The sequence below is a fragment of the Notechis scutatus genome, chromosome 2, assembly GCF_049901735.1.
Source record: "Notechis scutatus isolate UNSWTSFEM ecotype Mainland chromosome 2, rNotScu1.2, whole genome shotgun sequence".
In the NCBI taxonomy this organism is placed as follows: domain Eukaryota; kingdom Metazoa; phylum Chordata; class Lepidosauria; order Squamata; family Elapidae; genus Notechis; species Notechis scutatus.
This window is the reverse complement of record NC_142010.1, coordinates 73,134,959-73,154,896: the sequence shown is the minus strand read 5'-3', so window position 1 is coordinate 73,154,896 and position 19,938 is coordinate 73,134,959. Positions and strand designations below refer to the sequence as shown.

At 37.6% G+C, this 19,938-nt stretch overlaps 1 protein-coding gene across 4 annotated transcripts in view; it reads right to left on the bottom strand.

The window, feature by feature from the left end:
* The window catches only part of GEMIN5 (gem nuclear organelle associated protein 5), a 29,303-nt gene extending 9,402 nt beyond the window's left edge, over positions 1–19,901 (bottom strand). For 2 of the 4 annotated variants that reach the window (XM_087955100.1, XM_087955101.1), the window contains exons 1-19: positions 19,643–19,901; positions 18,449–18,603; positions 17,427–17,608; positions 15,517–15,665; positions 15,280–15,396; positions 13,089–13,221; positions 12,377–12,539; positions 11,532–11,744; positions 10,623–10,708; positions 9,670–9,752; positions 9,153–9,289; positions 7,907–7,980; positions 7,030–7,211; positions 5,627–5,766; positions 4,563–4,734; positions 3,284–3,511; positions 2,552–2,659; positions 2,309–2,437; positions 1,331–1,426 (exon numbers count right to left, since the gene is read on the bottom strand). In XM_087955100.1, the coding sequence (XP_087811226.1) occupies positions 1,331–1,426; positions 2,309–2,437; positions 2,552–2,659; positions 3,284–3,511; positions 4,563–4,734; positions 5,627–5,766; positions 7,030–7,211; positions 7,907–7,980; positions 9,153–9,289; positions 9,670–9,752; positions 10,623–10,708; positions 11,532–11,744; positions 12,377–12,539; positions 13,089–13,221; positions 15,280–15,396; positions 15,517–15,665; positions 17,427–17,608; positions 18,449–18,603; positions 19,643–19,823 (2,728 nt within the window). In that variant the 5' untranslated portion in view covers positions 19,824–19,901. The remainder of the gene's footprint in view (positions 1–1,330; positions 1,427–2,308; positions 2,438–2,551; positions 2,660–3,283; positions 3,512–4,562; positions 4,735–5,626; positions 5,767–7,029; positions 7,212–7,906; positions 7,981–9,152; positions 9,290–9,669; positions 9,753–10,622; positions 10,709–11,531; positions 11,745–12,376; positions 12,540–13,088; positions 13,222–15,279; positions 15,397–15,516; positions 15,666–17,426; positions 17,609–18,448; positions 18,604–19,642) is intronic. The other 2 variants (XM_087955102.1, XM_087955103.1) reach the window with 1 other exon arrangement.
* Positions 19,902–19,938: the final 37 nt, after the last annotated feature.

Genomic DNA, 19,938 nt, shown 5'->3' with positions numbered 1-19,938 from the left:
TGCTAGACTGTTCTATAAGTTTTAGATTTCTCTCCTAATCCAACTCTTTTCGTTATTTCAGTTCTATTTTCCTGATAAAATTAAATGCTCCCTTTTTCCTCACAGTAACAACCCTATCAATTAGTTGAACTGAGAGTTATTTCTCTTTCTTTATATTTCATATTTCTAAACTGCTCATCTCCCTATTACTTGTATCTTGTCTTTATTGTGTTTATAAATAACTCAAGGTGTAGAATATACCCAACACACCTTCCTCCTCCTATTTTCCCCACCACAACACCCTTGTGAGGTGGGTTGAGCTGAAAGAGAGTGACTGGCCCAAAGTCATCAGCTGGCTTTCAAGGTATGATGACCCAGGGTGGGGTACCAAATAAACACAGTCACAAAAAACAGGTGAAGCCCCTTTTATTCCTTCACTTTGCTTCCAAGCTCCAAATACCCTTGACCGAAGACAAAAATTTCCACGCAAGCAGTTACAAGAAGGAGGGGAAAAACAACACAAACCAGACAAGATAAGGGCTGGAGAAGTCCACAGATAACAATCATTATCTAATCAGTGGTCATTCATATGTGATAATTCATCTGAGTTATTCAAAGATTAAAACAGTTATAATCCAAACAGTACACCCCGCCACAAAAAATTAGGAATTGCAATTTTAAATATCTGATTGCCCACTATAGCCACCAACATTCAAATAAAATTAGAAGCAGAATCTATGGTATGTAAAAAATCAAATTCTATCTGAATATGACTTTTAATTCCCTTCCATGATTACCAAAATAACTGAACTTTATGGAAACAGAAATCTATATGATGGTAACCTATTGCCAGGATTACTTCAGAGCCAATACTGAGGAAGTTTTAGAGATGGAAGAAAAAGGAAACAAGGAAGGGTATGTTGGGCAACTCCAAAAAATAACTGAGAATTCAGTGAAGATTTCTGAGGCCAGAATGAAATCCTTCAGAAACAAGGACTAGAGACTGGAAGGCCAAAGAAACTGTAACATTTGGTTAAGGAAGTACTGACCACAACTATAGGTCAGCATTGTATACTAATAGAAAGTCTGGTTATGTTTTCCTAGTTTATTGTTAGTGTTTTATCCTAAGCCACTAACCAATCCACAGTGGTTCAAGGCAAGAACTGAAACAGAGAGAAAACAATCCACAAACAAATTGTTGTTTTATCTGGAAAGTGATCCTGGATTGTGCCAACAACCCATGGTTATAAGCCATAGCTTAACAACTAATTTTTACATACAAATATTACATCCTATTTACTATTCATCCTTATCAAAACCAAGAGAAGTGATTAATGATTCAAATACTAACCTTCTGCTTCCATCATCTTATATAGGGCAGGTCTATCAGTGAACAGACCCAAATGGATAGGATCTTTTGAAGAAGAGGTCAAATCTTCATTCAACTCTACCAGGAAAGTAACAAAAGTTTTATCACATTTATGATCTTTGTGATAAAAGAAAAGTGCTTCCTGTAGCTTATATAATTCTTAACATATGTTAACATGTTTATTTCTTCTTATTGCAAGAATTAGCAGCACTGTGTACCCTGTTCTGAACCTACTGCTTCTGGTTGCTTCAGAGTTCCTCTCCCAGGCTTCTGAGTATGTACTGCCACTAAATCCAAATGTTTGCTCATATAACTAGATTGTAATGGCTTCAAAGCAGCTGAACCAAGCTTCAAGAGTCCTGGCTACGTTGACTACATGATGTGAACAGATCTTCATATATTGTTCTAAAAAAGAAACTTATGCATACCCAGATAATTGAGACACTACACATATATGTTCTTCCAGTTGAAACATCATGCTTGGGGGGAGGAAACCATGCTCTGTTTAGTTTTCCAAACAGGGTAGACTGAAAAGAACAAGAGGTATCTAGGGATGAGGCTGCTGGGGATGTGGCATTAAAGCCTTCCCAATTAAGATGACTCTTTTCCTCCTGGACTGCAGCTAAAAAGCAGTTTTGATAAATATCACTTGGTAAAAAGCACAGATTTTTTACTCTTCTCCTCTAGAAATCGTTCCAAGATCCCTGTTTTTGTTGCAAGTTCAAGCCCTTGCTGGCAATCCAGCCACTGGGTCAGAAGGTTTCCAACCCCAGTTATACACTGCCATTTATTTTTGTGATATACAATTTTCTCATATTACTAATGTCAACAGTATGGGACTATGGAAACAAACGTGTTAATATATTCTGCTATATATTGTTTGAAAAAGCCACAAAGTCAGGCTAAGATATGAAGTTATCTAAAAAGTTATTGTTCTACGGTGCATACTTCCTGTCTTACCTTTGGAATGTACGAAATGCGCTAATCTCAGACAGTCTTGGTGCAGCTCCTCCTTCGACCTGTGGTCCATAGATGTGCTCAGAGGCAGCATCGACCGAGGCTTTTTTCTCTTCACAGAAATATCCGCTCCTGAAAAGAGAGTTGCTACAACCTCATATCCTGACTACAACTGCTGATCCCTATGCCAAGACTTTAAGGGATTATATGTAAATAATTCTATATTTATAAATAACGTGTACAAACCTGGCTTAACTGGATCCTTCCTTATGGGTGGAGTTTTAACCAAAACAGCAGGTTTCAGGCTATCCGGGCCATGGACAGATGGTAGACAAGTTGTTGAATCACTGTCAACTGCGGTGAAAGAACAAATTACATTTGTGTAATGCCTACAGTAATGATTCTTCTACAAACTGCCACAGAGAAACTATACAAGGATAAAATAGATATGCAGCATATCTTTGTCTATCTAAATTCATTAGTTCTAGCTGTCAATGTAATTGAAAACAAGAAAACTGCATGAGAGCTAAGAAAAGGCTATCCTCTCAGTGACTCAGCTAATCAAGCAAGGTTTCAGCATTAAGAAAGAAAACTTGATAGTGTGATGGTACGTCATTTGCTTTTGAAGAACAGTGTTTATTTAAAAAAACAAACATGATTCAAAGGAACCAAGAGATTCTACTCTGGCTGAATGTCAATTATTAGCCTTTCTAGAGGTGAGCAATAAAATAGTCATCTCTCATAATCATGTTAAGTTTCTACAGCTTAAACCAAGGGTCTTCAAACTTGGTAAGTTTAAGATTTGTGGACTTCAACTCCCAGAATTCCTGAGCTAACATGACTGGAGCAAGAATTCTGGGAGTTGAAGTCCACAAGTCTTAAAGCTGCTAAGTTTGAAGATCCGTGGTTTAAACACTATTCTTCAGTTTATTAAGACAATTAACATAGCTATGATTAGAGATGCAAACTGTTATGTACCTTCTGTGGAAATTTTCTCAGCTGCCTCTTGCTCATGCTGTTCCTTTTCTCCTTCTGGGTCAGAAACCCCATTTTCTTCCAAGGGAGATTCTTTCATATTTTCACCAACATTCATCCAGTCATTTATATTCTGTGCAGAAGGCAACTTCCCCAAAGGTTTCTTCTTTTTCTTCATTTTCTGTTTAATCTGAGTGCTTCTTTTTTTCTCTAACTCAATACTCTTCTTGCCTAATAAACAGAAATGCTTTTAAAAGCTTTAGAGATTCCTCTTAATCTTTTTCTTTCTTCTCTCATACGTACTTTTTGATTCTTGCCAACTGCAAGGATGAGTCCCTGCAGTTTTCTAACAAGGTTTCAAAACTGCCATTGTCCACTTCCTAGAACTAAGAAAAAGTGATAGCCCCAAGGTCATCCAGGTGGCTTTATGCCTATACAAGGCTAGAACCCATGATCACCTGGTTTCTAGCTTGATGCTTTAACCACTGCACTAAACTGATTCCTTTGAAAGAATTACAAAAAATGAAATGCATTACAAGAGACAGTACACTAATTTTCTGCTCTTTAAATTTTATCTCCAAAGTGTGGGGGAAGACAATATTTTGGAGGCCAGAGGGCACATTTAAACTTGGGAAAGGGCAAGGCAAGGGGAGGAGACAGGAGAATGATGCAAAATGAGAGTGGTTGCATCACACAGGAAGGGAATGAGATTTTCTGTTCCTCTGTTTGAATCAGAGATTTCCTTAGTCTTTCTATTTGTCAAGCCCTATTCTACAATCAACTATCCTGCTGGTTTTCAGGAATCATGGTTAGATGATGCTTGAAGAGAAATTTATTTATTTATTTAGCTTCCCCCATCACCAAAGTGACTCTGGGCCACAAGCAAAATTTAAAAATAAAAAAACCCCAATAAAAATAATTGTAGATACAAAATGGTTCCCTCAAATGAAGGAAATGGCAAGAGAAAGAAAATGGTTTGTGCACATGCAGACACGTTAGGGGATTTATTTCCTTTTCATCAAAAGAACTACAGTGGGAATATACTCTCTGTTCTCCGTGCCTCTTTCCTTGTATCTTAGTCCAACATTCAATCTATGAATATTGCATTTTTAGGAAGCTTTTGTTCCTACTAATTCTGGAATAAATATACTAAAGAATGACTAAATAAAAGAACAATTATATATAATCTTATAAAAGAAGGTTTATAACATCATTATAAATCTTGGATTTTTTAAAAAAATTCTTCTTGCCATGTCAAAGTATGAATTAATAATTTACTGACCTTGGGGAGGGCGAATGTGCTCTTGCTTTAAAGCTATCCATTTATGAACAGAGAAGTCATCACCCCCAGTGTAAATGGACTCTGTTTCCACAGGTGACCACTGTGTGCAGAGGAGACGGCCTCGGTGTCCCCTGTAATTGTGCAAAGGCTCTTCTTTGAGAGCATCCCAGACCTGTAAACAAATGTCTCATCAGTCCCACATGGTTTTCCTACTAATCTCTGATTTCAAAAGATGTGATATTAAATTAAAATTAGATAATACTTACTGGCACTTGTATTTTTCTGTATAATATAACTTAGCCTTTACATGCTTTTTATCTTATTGTCAAGAGGGCAATGGGTCTACTGCAGGTTTGTTAAATCAGGTGAACCCCCCAAATCTATTCTATTTCAGGCCACAGAAATCAATTATTTGAAAAAGCCCATATAAAGCTCTAATCCATCACCTCTATCAACTTGTTTCTAATTTGTATTATGCTTTTAAAATTTGGCTCCTGCTTTTTATATTTGTGCTATGGAGGCCATTTAACCATGGGAAGGTGCAAGACAAAAGCAGCAGACAGGATGGCATTCACTCATCCACTAAATCTTTCATAATCATAAACATATACAATGATAAAAAAAACTAAATAAATAAATAAATCCTGCACGTTCTGCTTTTTAGGTGGAACAGATTCTTACATATTCCAAAGAATGACAATTTATGCAATCAATGTTGTGAATTCCCAACATATACAAAAAGTAGTATGAGAATCTGCTTTTCCAAGTTTGGTTTTCCTATTTTTTTTTAAAATCAAGGCATTCTTAATTTTTTTATCTATTTGATTTGATTAGATCAGGAGTCCCCATTTTTTTCAGCTCATAAATCCTTTCATGAAGTTTCAGATTGTTCAACCCAAAACATTCATTTATTATATTAAAATAATTACTATACCTATTTAATATTACTGCACAATAACAATAATGGATAGTCCCATTGACCTTTGTGAGGTTGATACTGACCATTTTGAAGAACCCAGGATTAGATTAGGAAAAATCCACTAAAATAAATTCACAAGCATTACCTGGGCAGTGCCATCATAGCAAACAGATACCAGTCTTCCATCATGATGTGGACTCCAAGACAAACTAGTGATCTTGGCTGTGTGTCCAGCCAGAGTACGAAAAGGCTCTGTGATTATTACAGGCTTCTCTGGAGAACTCTCTAAAGAGAAAACATAATGCTTGAATGAGCTCAAATCTTACAACTTACTTTTTATATAATTTTAGAACATGTTTAGAACATTAAAAAAATGAATACAGGAAGCCAAAGGGAAAAAAACAAACAAATAATACAGAAGATTATAAAGGAAGAAAGGAAAGATGAGATAGAAGAAAACAATTACCAGTATTTATCGGCGTATAACACGCACTTTTTTCCCCTGAAAATAGGGGGCAAATGATGTATGCGTGTTATACGCCCGATATAATGTTAAGAAGCCTTCGGTGAATGCTGCTGGGATCGGGGATCAAGGACACAAATGAAAGAAGGGGAGGGAGGAAGCAACCAAGCCTGTCCTTCTCTCTGGGTCAGCTCTCTCAGTCGCTCTCTCGCTCCTCCACCAGCACAGGAAGAAACTGCTTCAAAGAAGGGGGGGCTTTTCCTGCCGCAGCTTCCCTGAAGTGCCCGTTTCTCCCCACCCCCACCCCGTCCGCCCGCCCGCCCGCAGTGCTCCGTTCTGCCTGCCTGCCTGCCTTCGTTAATGGTTGAATCGGAACAGCTTCGGCTGAGTAAAAGAGCGAATAGTTATTATTCTCAGCGAAGCTGCTCCCAAACAACCAGAAACTAAGGCAGGCAGGCAGGCAGGCAGAATGGGACACTGTGGATTGAAGGCGGCGCGGGTGGGAGTGGGGGTGAAACGGGCGCTCGGAATAGCTGCGGCGACAGGAAAAGCCCCCCGCTTCTTTGAAGCAGTTTCTTCCTTGGATGGTGGAGCAGCGAGAGAGCGAACTCTCTTCTCTTCTCTCCCCGGTCCTTGCAAAAATTTTCTGCTTGAAACCGGTCCCTGGTACAAAAAGGTTGGGGACCACTGATTTACCTTATAAGTGGTAATAATATTAATAAAAAAAAAGTTCTGAGCTACCCTTATTTTGCTTCAAAGTTTTTATTTAGAAATTTAATTTTTTCCTGAAATTTCCCTCTTAAAATGAAGATGCGTGTTATACGCCTGTGCGTGTTATACGCCCGATAAATACGGTGAAAGTATTATTGCTGCACTGGATCTTCCTGAATAATATTCTGACCCTTTTCATGAAGAGATCAATCTATCCATTGTGGACTGGCTATCTTATAGGAGGTGAAGCTGTAAACATGTTTTACTTTAGACCAGAACAATTAAACACGTGGTCTTATTCAAAATATTATAGAAGAAGGTGAGAAACAACACTTTAAACAATGACTGATGGCAAGAATTGGAAACATAGTCACCTATGACATTCTTGATATTATGTACATAAATAGTAGCATTATTTGAACCAGAAGCTATCATATAACTCAGTTCTGGTTGTGTCCCATGGTCGTGATGCCAACGGATAACATTGATAAGTTTATGATGTTGCTGGATGGTACACAGCAGTTTCAAATGAGGAGCCTGAAATATTTCAATTGATCTGCAAAATTAAAAAGGAAGTATCAGTTAATACAGAAATGGGAGAAATAAGAACTTTAGTCTCTGTTCTTCAAAAACAATTCATACAAATATATTACAATCCCACTCTAAATATGCTGCAAATTGGAATATTTTATTACAATAGCACAGCCATCTCTATTTGTAAATATGCACATATTTTTGATATGAGTTATATCTGCTTGCATGGTATAATAATTTTATGAATATAGGGATGCCTTAAATCATTACATTTGATGAATACAAAGATTTGGCAAATTTTATTCCATAATATTAAAATGAAATGGTATTAGATAGACACAAAAAGGGCTCAAGCCAGATAGAATCCAATTATTAACCTTGTCAATTATATATTAACACAGTGATAAGTCAAGAGCATATAGTCAGGCACTCAAAACACATCATGACAACACAATCAGTTAAGTATCTGGAAATGTCATTTTGTCTGCTTTTACTTTATTTGCTCATGTCTATTGGGAAAATTTCTCAGTGAACTAATTAATTATATATATTTTTAAATCACTGAAGAATGTTATACTGATTCTGTTGCCTAGTAAAGGAGTTCAAAAGATAATTTGTCATAAAAAATGAGGAAGGCAAGTCAATATACTTGATTCTCAACCACTACACTTTCTACTAAATGGCAAATTAGCACTGAGTTAAAATTTCAGCACATACCCATCTTCGTTACCAATAGCCAAAAGAGCGCCATCTGGTTTCCAGCTGATTTCTGTATGTGCTGGTAATTTGTGCTACAAGAAAGTAAATAAAATTATAGAGCCTTAATAATACCAACATCCATTTGATAAATAATGTAAAAATAGTCAACTGAAGGTTTTCAGGGGAATAGAGGAATCAGGGAATTGTATCAATTTTTACAATAACCTAGCACAGTGTTTCTCAATTTTGGCGACTTTAAGACATGTGAACTTCAACTGCCAGAAAACTAACACAGTAAGGCAGAAAAGTAAGTTTGTGTTGTCACACATAATGCCTGTCATGCCCCTGGTGGAGACTGAGTCTGAGGAAGAGGAGGAACAGCCAACAGGGAGTGGAAGTGTGGCTCCAGAGGTGGTGGAGGAGGCTGGGGAAGGGCAGAGGCAAGCTGAGCAGTCAGAGGACGACCCAGGCCCATCCCCTAAAACATGGTCTACTCGGGAGGAGAGGGCCATGACCCTCTTCATGGGTTGCAGGTGTGAGATCTGCATAAAAGGTTGGACCTGTGTGCTAACAGACGCTGGAGACAAATTAGTGTTTTATTCCTAAAGAAGGTTTATCTTGGTTGGTGTTCTTCCAATGGACTGTACCTGGCTATCTTCCTGAAGTTGGCAATTATCTATCCTGGTCTGTTGTGAAACTTTATTCAGTGTGGTTTGTTTTTGGTTTTTTGCTTCGTTATCAGCTCTTTGAATTTGAACTGTGTTTCTTTCCTTTGAAATTTTATTTTGAAAATAGTTTACTCCTCCACTGTGAACAATTAAACAGTGAAGCCAAGTTGAAGGCATTAAAGGACTTTTAGTTATGTTTTGGTTTTTGTTATATTTCTGATATACTCTGGGTCATCACAGCCTCACTGTAATCTTGAACATGAGCTATTACCCTTCTTTAATCAAGTTCCGTTCTGAACTTTTTGCTAATCACTTTGAGTGAGTTTCATGCCCCACAGCTTCTTAACGATCTGTACCAGGCCCTCTTCCTTACTAGGCCCTCTACCTGTCTTAAGATTTTTAATCTCAGTCTAACTTCTTTCTATTTTGTTACAGATGGTGAATTGCCAACAGCCCAGTTCACACAAAACTGAGCATTCTATGCCAGTGTACCGAAAGTTATTCTGAAATCAGACGTTACTTTTTTCTACTTGAAATATAATACAGATGGAGAAATAACAAGCACTTTTCATTCCTAGGTCAAAATTCTTACTCACTTTGATTGAATTTGTTTCCCGAATGAGTTTGTTGATATCATGGGCTTCTCCATTTAGATTCCAAGGATTATGTTGGAAAACAACCCCTTCTCCCGCGCAACTATACAAGGTTATGGAAGGTCTATCACCATCTCCCCCTAAAATAAATAAGAAAACAATTATTTCTTATACATGTATATTTTTATGCAATCAGTATAAAAATCTAAAACTTGTTATTTCAAATATCTCTTTTAATATAATAATTACATCACACTTTACTGGATCAAAGCACTATCATGCAAAATAGCTGATGATTTAAATAATCAAATTACTGCAAAGTGCAATGGTCAATTTGAGTATTCCTAATGTTTATGATTATATTATGAAGCAGTTTCAAAACTTGGGAAGATCTTAATAAAGTTTGAACATGTCCACCATGGGTGGGGGAGAAGATAATGCTATTTCTAGAGCATTATCACAACATGTGGACCAAGTAAAAAAGTCAATGCAAAACTATAAACAAATTTATATGACTTACGTAAAGACAGTGGAGGAACTGGAGGTCCCCAAACTAAAGTATACACAGTTTTCTTATGATATGTGCTGGAGACTTGTGGAGGCCTTATAGGAAAAAATATCCAAAATTGGCATCATTTTTTATTTTATTTATTGTTTTATCATAAAAAAGATAAAATACAAAACAAACAAACCAAAACACTGGCATTTTTAAAGAAACACATGACAATATCTGAAGTAACCTCCTTCAGCATTATTTAAAATATCAATAGAAATGAGGAAAAGTCCAACAATTCCTTTAAGCTAGAACAGCAACATTTTCCACAATCCTACTGCACTCCTTAAAAGTATGACTGGTTGAGCACAGAAGAATAGCATCAATTTCCTTTGTATTTTCTCAATATAAGAAACAGTAACAATATTAATGACCCCCTCTTGATAAAATTCTGCCCTCTTCTGTGACTTCTGTGAAGGATAAGAATGAACAAATAAATGCATTATAATTAAAGAGTAATACTAACTCTGTGATGCAACAGAACAAATTATGACGAGAACTAAGAAAGAACTGGGTTTCTGGAAGATTTTGAATTGGAACATGGTCTGAAGAAGTTCTTTCAGAAAATTTTCTTAGAATAAACTTGGATTTGGTTTAAATAAAGTAAGTAAATTAAAAACTAAAATGTTAATTCTATGGTTCTATCAAGTCTCTATCCCTAATAACATATGGAATTAGGCTGACACGGTCCAAGACTCTTGCAATAAAAGGTATCTTCATATATTTTGATACTTTTGAGTGCATACTATGCCAAAATCTGGGCAGTTTTGGCTTATCACCTATTGTCATCTGTGATGGTTTACTGAATAGTGAACCAGCCATATATTGATCATTCAAAAAAAAATTATAATCAAAGTTAATCATGGTTCATCATTATATACATAAGTAACTACTAATGAACAAATATAGTTATATCTTACTTGTTAGAGTAGGTATCATAAATTCCAACTTTTCCATCATCTGTTCCAAAAGCTAAGCAGCCTTCCTTTGTTGGATGCCAAGCCAGCTGCAAACAGAAATTTAAGATTTCAACACTACTGTCAGAATTGTGGATCAATGCAAATTATATTCCAGCTGCACTGTGTGACATTAACACAACTGATATATAAATATACTAAAAGTATATCTACACCAGCAGAACATATAATATATACTAAAGGACATTTGTTAGCATTCTCCGTTCGCCTTGTTCGCTTGCAGAAAGCACCATAAATAGAAAACTAACGGTGCAGGATGCTCTCTGTGATTGAAGCTACTTTTAAGTAAGCAAACAAACTAATAAATAAAGCATTACATGAAGTATTCTGACAATTTAAAATAATTAGAACTACATTATCTTTAGATAGATTTGCAGGTGTAGTATTTTTAGAGCGTGGTACCATAGTGGTATTTTTAGAGCGTGGTACCAGTAAAAGAATGAAGTTATTAAACTTAACGATTCATGATCAAAGTTAATTATAGCAGTTCATTACATTATTTATTAAATACCACTTTCTAGTGTTGCTGTTAAAAGCAGATTTTGTTTTTTCATTATCTTAACATCTGTGCTCAAATTATGCTGAGAATTGTTTTCTTATCTAATGGCCATGACATAAACAGTGATTTTAATTAGTATAATGAAAACAGCAAGCTTTATTATTAATACGTTAAAATAATATCCTTAAAATGAAATTATTTTAAATAAATTTATTATTTCTGACATTTTAATAAATATGTATATAATTAGCACTCATAGTACATAAAACGTAAGTAATATCCAGTGTAGGAAACCATTGTTTTCAGTGAGAAAATAAAATTTATACTGAAAACAGGAGCAGAACTATACTTACAGCTGTGACTTTGGATTTAATGCCCTGCCAGAAAGTTTTCACATCATAATGATTATTAATTGACATGGTGTTCCACACTCGAAGCATGCTGTCCCCAACTCCAATAGCAAGGCAGCCTGTATCTACAGGTGAAAAGGCCAGGCTGTAAACAAACCCCCCAAGAGAAGGCATAGTCCAACAGCAATTTGAAGTTGCCAGATCCCAACACTTCACCTACAAAGAAAAATAAATAAATGGACCTTCAGTAAAAATTCACCAAGTCAAAAGCCACAGAAAAGTTCAATAGGAAAATTATGAAGATTTTCCAAATAATTTCTGAATGGAAGCACTGGTCTGTTCTAAAAGTTAGATTCCTCCTGATATTCTAGGGATAAATACACTAGAATTCTACAAATTCTACAAATACCAGGCAGAAGACTAGATTCAAGGTTTAAAAAGCTAATGTGCTATTTGATTCAATGTATTCTTCTGCATGAGAGCTAAGATATTAAATGTTGAAGACCAAAATAAAGTGAAGTCCAGTTCCAAAAACCGTGAAAAGGAATCAAAATGAATTGTAATGCACCAAAGAAAAAACAGATTTATGATAGTAATTCAAATGGAAATGCCACCAAACTTGCAAAAATCCCTCACAAATATTTGATCATTTTTCTCTGTAGGCAGATCAGTTATCAGCAATGATATGGAGAAAAATAGAAGAATAAATGTCACACATTCCTAAAATCAGTAGGAAAGATTGATCAACATTGATAGTAGCCTAGCAGGGACATTTGTGGAACCTTCAAATCAAAACATTCTGAAGGACTTTTTAAAACAAACAAGTAAGCAAGACACATGATCCTTACATCTCTGTCCATTGAAATGGAAAAAAGAAGCTGTCTGTCTTCTACTTGCAAAGAACACAAGTTGAAGACTATTCTAGAATGGTTTTGTCCTTCAGATGAAGTCCCCAGGAGTTCCCATTTCCGCTTCCCAGGTTGGGCTAAATCCCACTTCAGCAATTCACCACTATGAAAAATAAACATGCAGAAAGCAAGAATCCATTAATTCATAATGTAGGTTTTTTTTTTTTAAAGTATATAATCTTTTACACTAAGTATAGTCATATTGCAAAAAATATTAAATATTTGTAAACAAATATTAACTGCAATGTTTTGAAGGCTATATTTTAAAACAGAAATCCAAAAAGATTTCACACACAGAGAATACTCATTATAATTCACAGGGAAATCTTTCTACATCGTTTAAGAATTGGGAAACATGCAACATACAAGTATAGAGACATATACAAAATGTCCCCAAACTAGTGTGCTCCAGATATATTGAAGATGCAATTAAAGAGAATTTTAGCCTGTATGTCCAAAGCCGCAGGATTCTAGGAGTTGTAATCTTCACATATCCAGAGGGTGCTTTTTGAAATATAAAGCAAATTGCTTAGAAAGGTTAGATGTGTATCCAGTAAACACAGAAAATATATAATGCTAAGGAGTTAATCAACAGCTTCCCCGGACCTATTTTCTTATACTTTTGCCTTTCACTCAGCCATTTGATACTCACCCAAAGCAACTGGAGAGAATGCATGTGGGCTGATTTGAGGGCCAGTGTAGTGTTAACCAAATACGCTCTTTGACCATTGGTTCAACACCTCCACCTCTTCTTTTCAAAAAGGGCAATTTCAAGCTCATTACCACTAGCAAAAAGAAAAAAAAAGAGACTTCAAGTCTGCCTTAATATCAAAATAAAGGAGAAATTCCAGAATGAAATTTCACTTAATTTTATTTTTTTAAAAAAACCCTTTGCACAAGTTCTGTAACATACAGACTGATATAGACATAAATGTTATTGAACATAATACATCTTATTTCTGATTGGATACATGAAATTTAGTTATTTACTAAGTTCAGAAAGCAAATTTTTTAATGAATTGTTAAATCTTGTTACGGGGTGGGTGGGGGTTGAGTTTCAACAGAGCAAAGAAAGAAAACGTGTACTTCCTGCAACAGATTACACTGTTTAATTGATGAAACCTGGAGCATGCCTGTTCAGCCTACACATACGAAATGGGCAAAAATAATAGGAGGTAAGGGACCCATCAGAAAACTGGGGCATGTGCCATGAAAAGCTTTATACCTTATAATCAGCATCTTGAAAAGTATAAAAAGCCAACTGGCAGCCAATGCCAGCTGTAATAAAATTGATATAATCTGATTATTTGTTAGTACTAAACCCTGAATGACAACAAACTCATGTTGGCAGTTTCATACAGATGTTAAACAGGAGTATCAAGCTTTAAGGCACCCCACAGATAAGAGCTCAAACTCTTCCTCATCATACTGACTGGAATCACACACAGAGGAAGGATAATTAGAACATAGTGCTCCTATTCCCAATTGTTCTAGTCAATCCATAATGATGGTCAATGGTATCACTGAGAGATCAAGAATCAAGACAATTGCAACATTCCCATTCTGGCTCTGCCAGAGGCCATTTACAAGCACAATGGCCGAAGTCATAGTCTAAAGCAGGGGTCCCCAACCACCAGGCCGCAGACCGGTACCAGTCCGTGGATCACTTTGTACCGGGCCGCAAAGAAAATAAAATTTAAAAATGGCGGCTTTCTTCGCCTTCGGTGAATGCTGCTGGGATCAGGGATCAAGGACACAAAGGAGAGAAGGGGAGGGAGGAAGCAACCAAAGCCTGCCCTGCTCTCTGGCTCAGCGACCGGTTCCTCCCGCCTCGTTCCTCTCTCAGTCGCTCTCTCGCTCCTCCACCAGCCCAGGAAGAAACTGCTTCAAAGAAGCCGGCAGGCAGGCAGAACGGAGCACTGGATTGAACCGCTGGCGGCGGGTGGGGTGAACGGGCGCTTCGAAGGAGCTGCGCCGACAGGAAAAGCCACGCTGCTGGCTTCTTTGAAGCAGTTTCTTCCTGGGCTGGTGGAGGAGCGAGAGAGCGACTGAGAGAGAACGAGGCAGACACCTGAGGGAGGAGGAGACACCTGAGGGATGGGGCTGAGGAAGGCAGAGCTGAGAGCCGTGGGCGCCGCCACCCAGCGCTCAGTTTTGAAGGCGCTCCTCAGCCTGGCGCAGTTCCTGAATCTGCAGCTGAAACCCTCCGTTTTAAATGTCCCAATAGAAGAGAATATCTGTCGCTCAGGGTTGCAATGAGGAGGCACTGGCGCTCCTTGAACTTGGTGGTTTGCTGGCAGACGCTTTTATTACCCGACTAGATAACAACATCAGATGTTACCTAGTCAGGTAATGAAACGCCTGCAAGCAAAACCACCAAACTCGACTCTCCCCGGTCCTTGAAAAAGTGTTTCTGCTTGAAACTGGTCCCTGGTACAAAAAAGGTTGGGGACCACTGGTCTAAAGGACCCTTTCTTATTCCTCAGGAATTACATGCTCAAACTCAACCCAGCTCAAACCCAGCTAAGATTGAGCCTCAGGCATTTCAACAAGACTTGCCCAGAGTACAAACTCCAAGGGGATCTGAACAGCTTTAGCAATTATCATGTTGGCTTTATTATAAAGAAAGACTATGTGCCATTTCAACACATTTAAGCTCACAAAATTCAGAACTGGGTGTTATGTTAAATGACATTTGAGGAGGCAGCTCTTTTCTTCAAATTATTTTTAGAATGCCTTTTTTTAATCTTAACTGATAAAAAATTAAGTTTGTAAAGAGAAAATAGAGAGAAAAAAATACCACACTGCGTTGTCAAAATAATGTATAATTTCTCCAGACTTACCTCTATTTGTATTACAGCTCCATACACGAATGCTCTGATCTTTGCTTCCCGAGGCCAAATAATAGCCTTTTTCTACACCTGCTTCTTCTGTTATGGCTCCTGTAATGGCATCTTCTTCTGAAAGTATTCAGAAATCAGTTAAAAGTAGTATTGTATTTTTTGGTTCCACCATAGAACAAAATATTATTACAAGATTCACACTGCTGTTATATTGCAATACTTATGCTTTGTATATACCTTGGAAATCTTGTTTACTGAACAGAGCATCTTCTCCAAGCACAGGGCACCATGCCAAAGAATGTATTTCATCATCATGACCTCTCAAGCGATGAACAATATCTCCCTTTTTGCTGATGTCCATAACAATCACAATCCCATCCTTATAGCTTGAGATAAAAAGATTTATATTGAGCAAGAAATATTTAATCTCTTAGGTAATAAGTCATGTTCAATAAATAATCCCAATATTAGATGCAGCCCTTTCATGTTTGTAATGTAATCTTCGTTGTTTGTAAGAGCAGGGGGGTAAACATAAACCTTAGGATGGAGGTGCTTACACGGGCTAATAAGTGAGAGAAAGTGAGATTTCAGCCCATATGAACTGTAAACAAATGATTATTTTTTTTCATAATCTAACATAGAATGTTAATAGTTCATTGTTTCCGCATGAAATTAATTAATTTGAACAGCAAAGCTTGCCAGTTGGATTATTTCTCAACCTGCCAATAATTATATACTGAACACAACAGAAAGCATTCTATGTTCTATATCTGCAGATATACAGTATAGTTTATGGGGAAAAACAGATGCTTCTAAACATAAAGCATATGCTTTTGTGGCATTACATCAGTTTGTAAAACAGGCATGATATTCCCCTCTGAAAAAAAAAATCAGGGCCGGCCAAAAGAGACCCCCCACCGCGTGCCAAGAAATCGCTGCCCAGCTCCCTTTCGCACCGCCCGCCTGCCCGCCCGCCGCCGCACCACCCGCCCGCCCCTCGCACCGCCCGCCCCTCGCACCGCCCGCCCGCCCGCCCGGCCTCCGCTCGCACCGCGTTGCCTCGGGAAGGGAAAGGCAAAACCAGGAGCCGCTGCTGCCGTTGCAAAGCGCCGCCGCGCTCTTCCTTTTGCCTTTCCTTCCTGAGGCAACGCGGACAGGACTACGCAGAGCCGTGCCGGCGGTAGCAACTCCTCACTCGGGGCCTCCGAGGGGAGGGAAGGAGGAGAAGAAGGGGGCGATTCCAAAAATCGGAATTCCGATTTTAATCGGAAGAATATCATGTCTGGTAAAATTACTTTATGCAGATATGGAGCAATGCATACTTTAAGTTAGTCTGTTTATTTTCCCCATTATTCTAGAAATATAAGTAATTGAAAGAAGATAAAGTAGAATTAATCAGCATTCTAGATTCAGACTAGGGTTGAAATATTTTTCTCCATAATCACATATTTGTTTTATAAATATATATCTCTTCAATGTAATCCTAACTAAAACATGTTAGGATGATTCAGGTCTTTCCAACCTGTATTTAGCCAAAGCTTTCTATATATTGAAATGGTGTATCTGAATAAAAATCTTTACTGTATATTAAAATGAAACCAGCTAAAGAATTGATTGCCCTTTGGTAAAACATGAGGATCTATTTTAAAACTCGTGGCTTTTTTATTATTGCATTTATTTTTCCTCCCTTTTTTTAACAAACCCTTTGCCTTCTGCTTGTCAGCTCTCTAATTGAGTGTTGGTTGTTAACATAACCAACATTTTTACACTAAGCACTTGTAACTCCCACAATGTATAGAGTAATAACTTCCGATAGTGCTATAAAATTAGAAGTAGGATTGAAACAGAAGGAACTAAAATAATTTGAATTCAATTACTTAATTCATCACTTGTTACAAACACTATGAAACTAACACAACACTCCTCATTTTCCCCTAGTATTTGGCAGTAAAAGAACAGTTTGGTGTGTGGTTAAACAGGCCCAAATGTTTGAAGCAGATTCAGGCCACATGCAAAAAATGAGGGAGAATCTGATTCATTAGTGCCCTTTGGACACCATTGATAAAACAACACATATTTCAACCTCTTACTCATGTAAGTATATAGTATTATAAATTATGTCAAATATATAAACATTTGGTCCTTACCCAATAGCTATCAGATTTTCATGGTGAGGAGAACAAGTAAGACTGAATATAGTTCTAGGTTCTGGAAAAAATTGTTGACTGTCATTTCGATTATGCCAGTAACAAATCACTATCCCCTTCTCATCACCTGATACAATAAGATCTTTTGCTCTGGGTGACCAGTGCAATGCAGAAATTGTATTCTAGAGGGAAAAAAGCAGCACAGTTAAATGGAAAATTAGATGTTGATATTTTTGGGGTTTTGTAAAACATTCAAATATAAAAAGCCAGAATTTAAATTTGCAACTATTTCTCAGTTACTTCCAGAGTCCAGTGGGTGCACTTGTTAACAATCAAAGGCCAGTAACATATGGAGATGAATCTGCCTCATATCACTTCCAAGGTGGAAACTGAGACAATGATCTCTATCTCTTTCTTTCTTGAAATAATAACCAGCTATTGACTAGAGTGCAAAATAATTCAAGAGTACTTTATAGAAAGAAATTAAGAAAAATATTTTCCAAACATTTCATAATAACCATATTATATTTTAAAAACATGAAATTTAAGTATCTATGACCTATCCAATCACGTCAATAAGGATGAGAACCAATTCATTTGACAATAAAGGTTTCAGTAATAATCATATTGATCTTTATTTACTCTTAAGATAGTAGAATTATCATTATTGATATCAAAGAAAAGCTTTCATCTGGAAAATATATCTTCAGTATCTACGCATCCAAGAGATACGAAAATTAGAAAGAAAGGAGAAAGACAGGTAGCAGGATTCAATAAAATAAACAGACTGCATGACAATTTTTTTTTCACATTATCTCACAGCCTATCATCCAGATTCCAGACGATATACACACAGTACAAATCTTGATAAATATTTAATTCCATGTTTCTAATAACAAAGATTTCAGTGATGCTTGGCAAACTCAAGCCTACAGTTTATGAAAAGTTGCTCCAGAATATAGTAAAATGTGTATCACAACCCAACTAGTGATCAAGAACTATCATTTCCACATGTATTTTACCTGATGTAGTGTATGTTCCATCATTACAGTCAAAGTCTGGACATTCCAAATTTTCACAGCTCCATCATCAGAGCTACTGGCACAATAGTAGTGTTGCCCAGGATAGGGGCAAAATGTGAAGCCAGAAACTCTTTCAGTGTGGCCTATTAATTCCCCTGCAATGAAAAACATACTTCTTATAAAATAGATCCAAGTATTATTCTGAACAATTCTACCCCAATTAACTTCCCTAATTCCCAGCTAAAGGAACAGCCCATTCACAATGTTGCAATCTTTTTAGGATTTGGATTCAAATTATTTTCAGACATCAGCTCTGCATAATATAGTAAGCACATTTAAAGATACAAAAGTGAACAGCAAAATGTCCACAATGGACGAGATAGGAAGACTGTCTTAATTTGACAAGAGGCAGCCTTTTGGGGCAAGACATTCTGTAGGTCAAGAGGCACAAATGATGAAACGCTTTCTATTATGGCTATCCACCTAATTCTACTTGGTAGGGAAAATAAGAAGTGGATCTTTGCACATAGATAGACTCTGACCAGGTATGTGTGGCATATTATATTTTTCTCAATCCCTTGGCTTCAAGTTTTAAGGGACCTCTACCAGAACTCCGAATTCAATGTAAAAATAGACAAATAGTTAGAGCAAAGCCTACTGCTCCTACATAGGGAGATTTCTAAGCCAACTCACGTGTTCGCATAGTGTTTCCAAAATTTAAACAGATACGCTCCCTTCACCAAATATAGTAAGTAATGCATTGCTCCTTCATACAGAGCATATTTCACGTAAGTGAAATTAACAGGTATTACCGAGTCAGTTTGTAAAATGGACCTATGTGCATATTTTCTCTCTATACCTAACCTTATAACTAAAGGTAACCCTATACCTAAATTTAGTAGCAGGGGAGCCAAGACGTAATAATCGTTTTAATAAAGTACGCTGGAACTATAACTCCCAGGAGGCTGGTCTTCATAATTGGAAAACTGGGCTGATAAGTCTGCCGAAAGCTTTCCTATTTGGCCCCCATCCACCGAAGGACTATTTTATTCTGGCTTTTAAGTCGGGAAGCGGGAACTTGCTGTTCTTTCCCAGGACCGCCCTGAGAGAAAGGGCGCAAGCCGCTTCAGGCACCACCGAGGGGGATGATGGAGGAGGACTTCCTCTGCGGACTCTCAGCCTGGAGCCGCCTACCATAAAAGGTGGGAGCGGTAGGGCGGACCTCCAGGAGACACACGCTGTGACGAGCCGCGAAGCCGAAGAGATGCCCGTCCTGGGAAGCGTCGCTGCATCGGCTGCAATACCAGTTAGGGGAAGCCGGCAGCACGCTCTCGGCGGCTCCAGCACCCAACGCCGCCGCCGCCGCCGATGCCATCGCGCGAGTGCCGAGGAAGTGTCGCCGTCACGTTACGCTTCCAGGAGGCTCCCGGCAGCGGTCACCACGCACCGCCGTAAAGCCCGCTCTAACCTCCCTCACGTGCTGTCGCAAG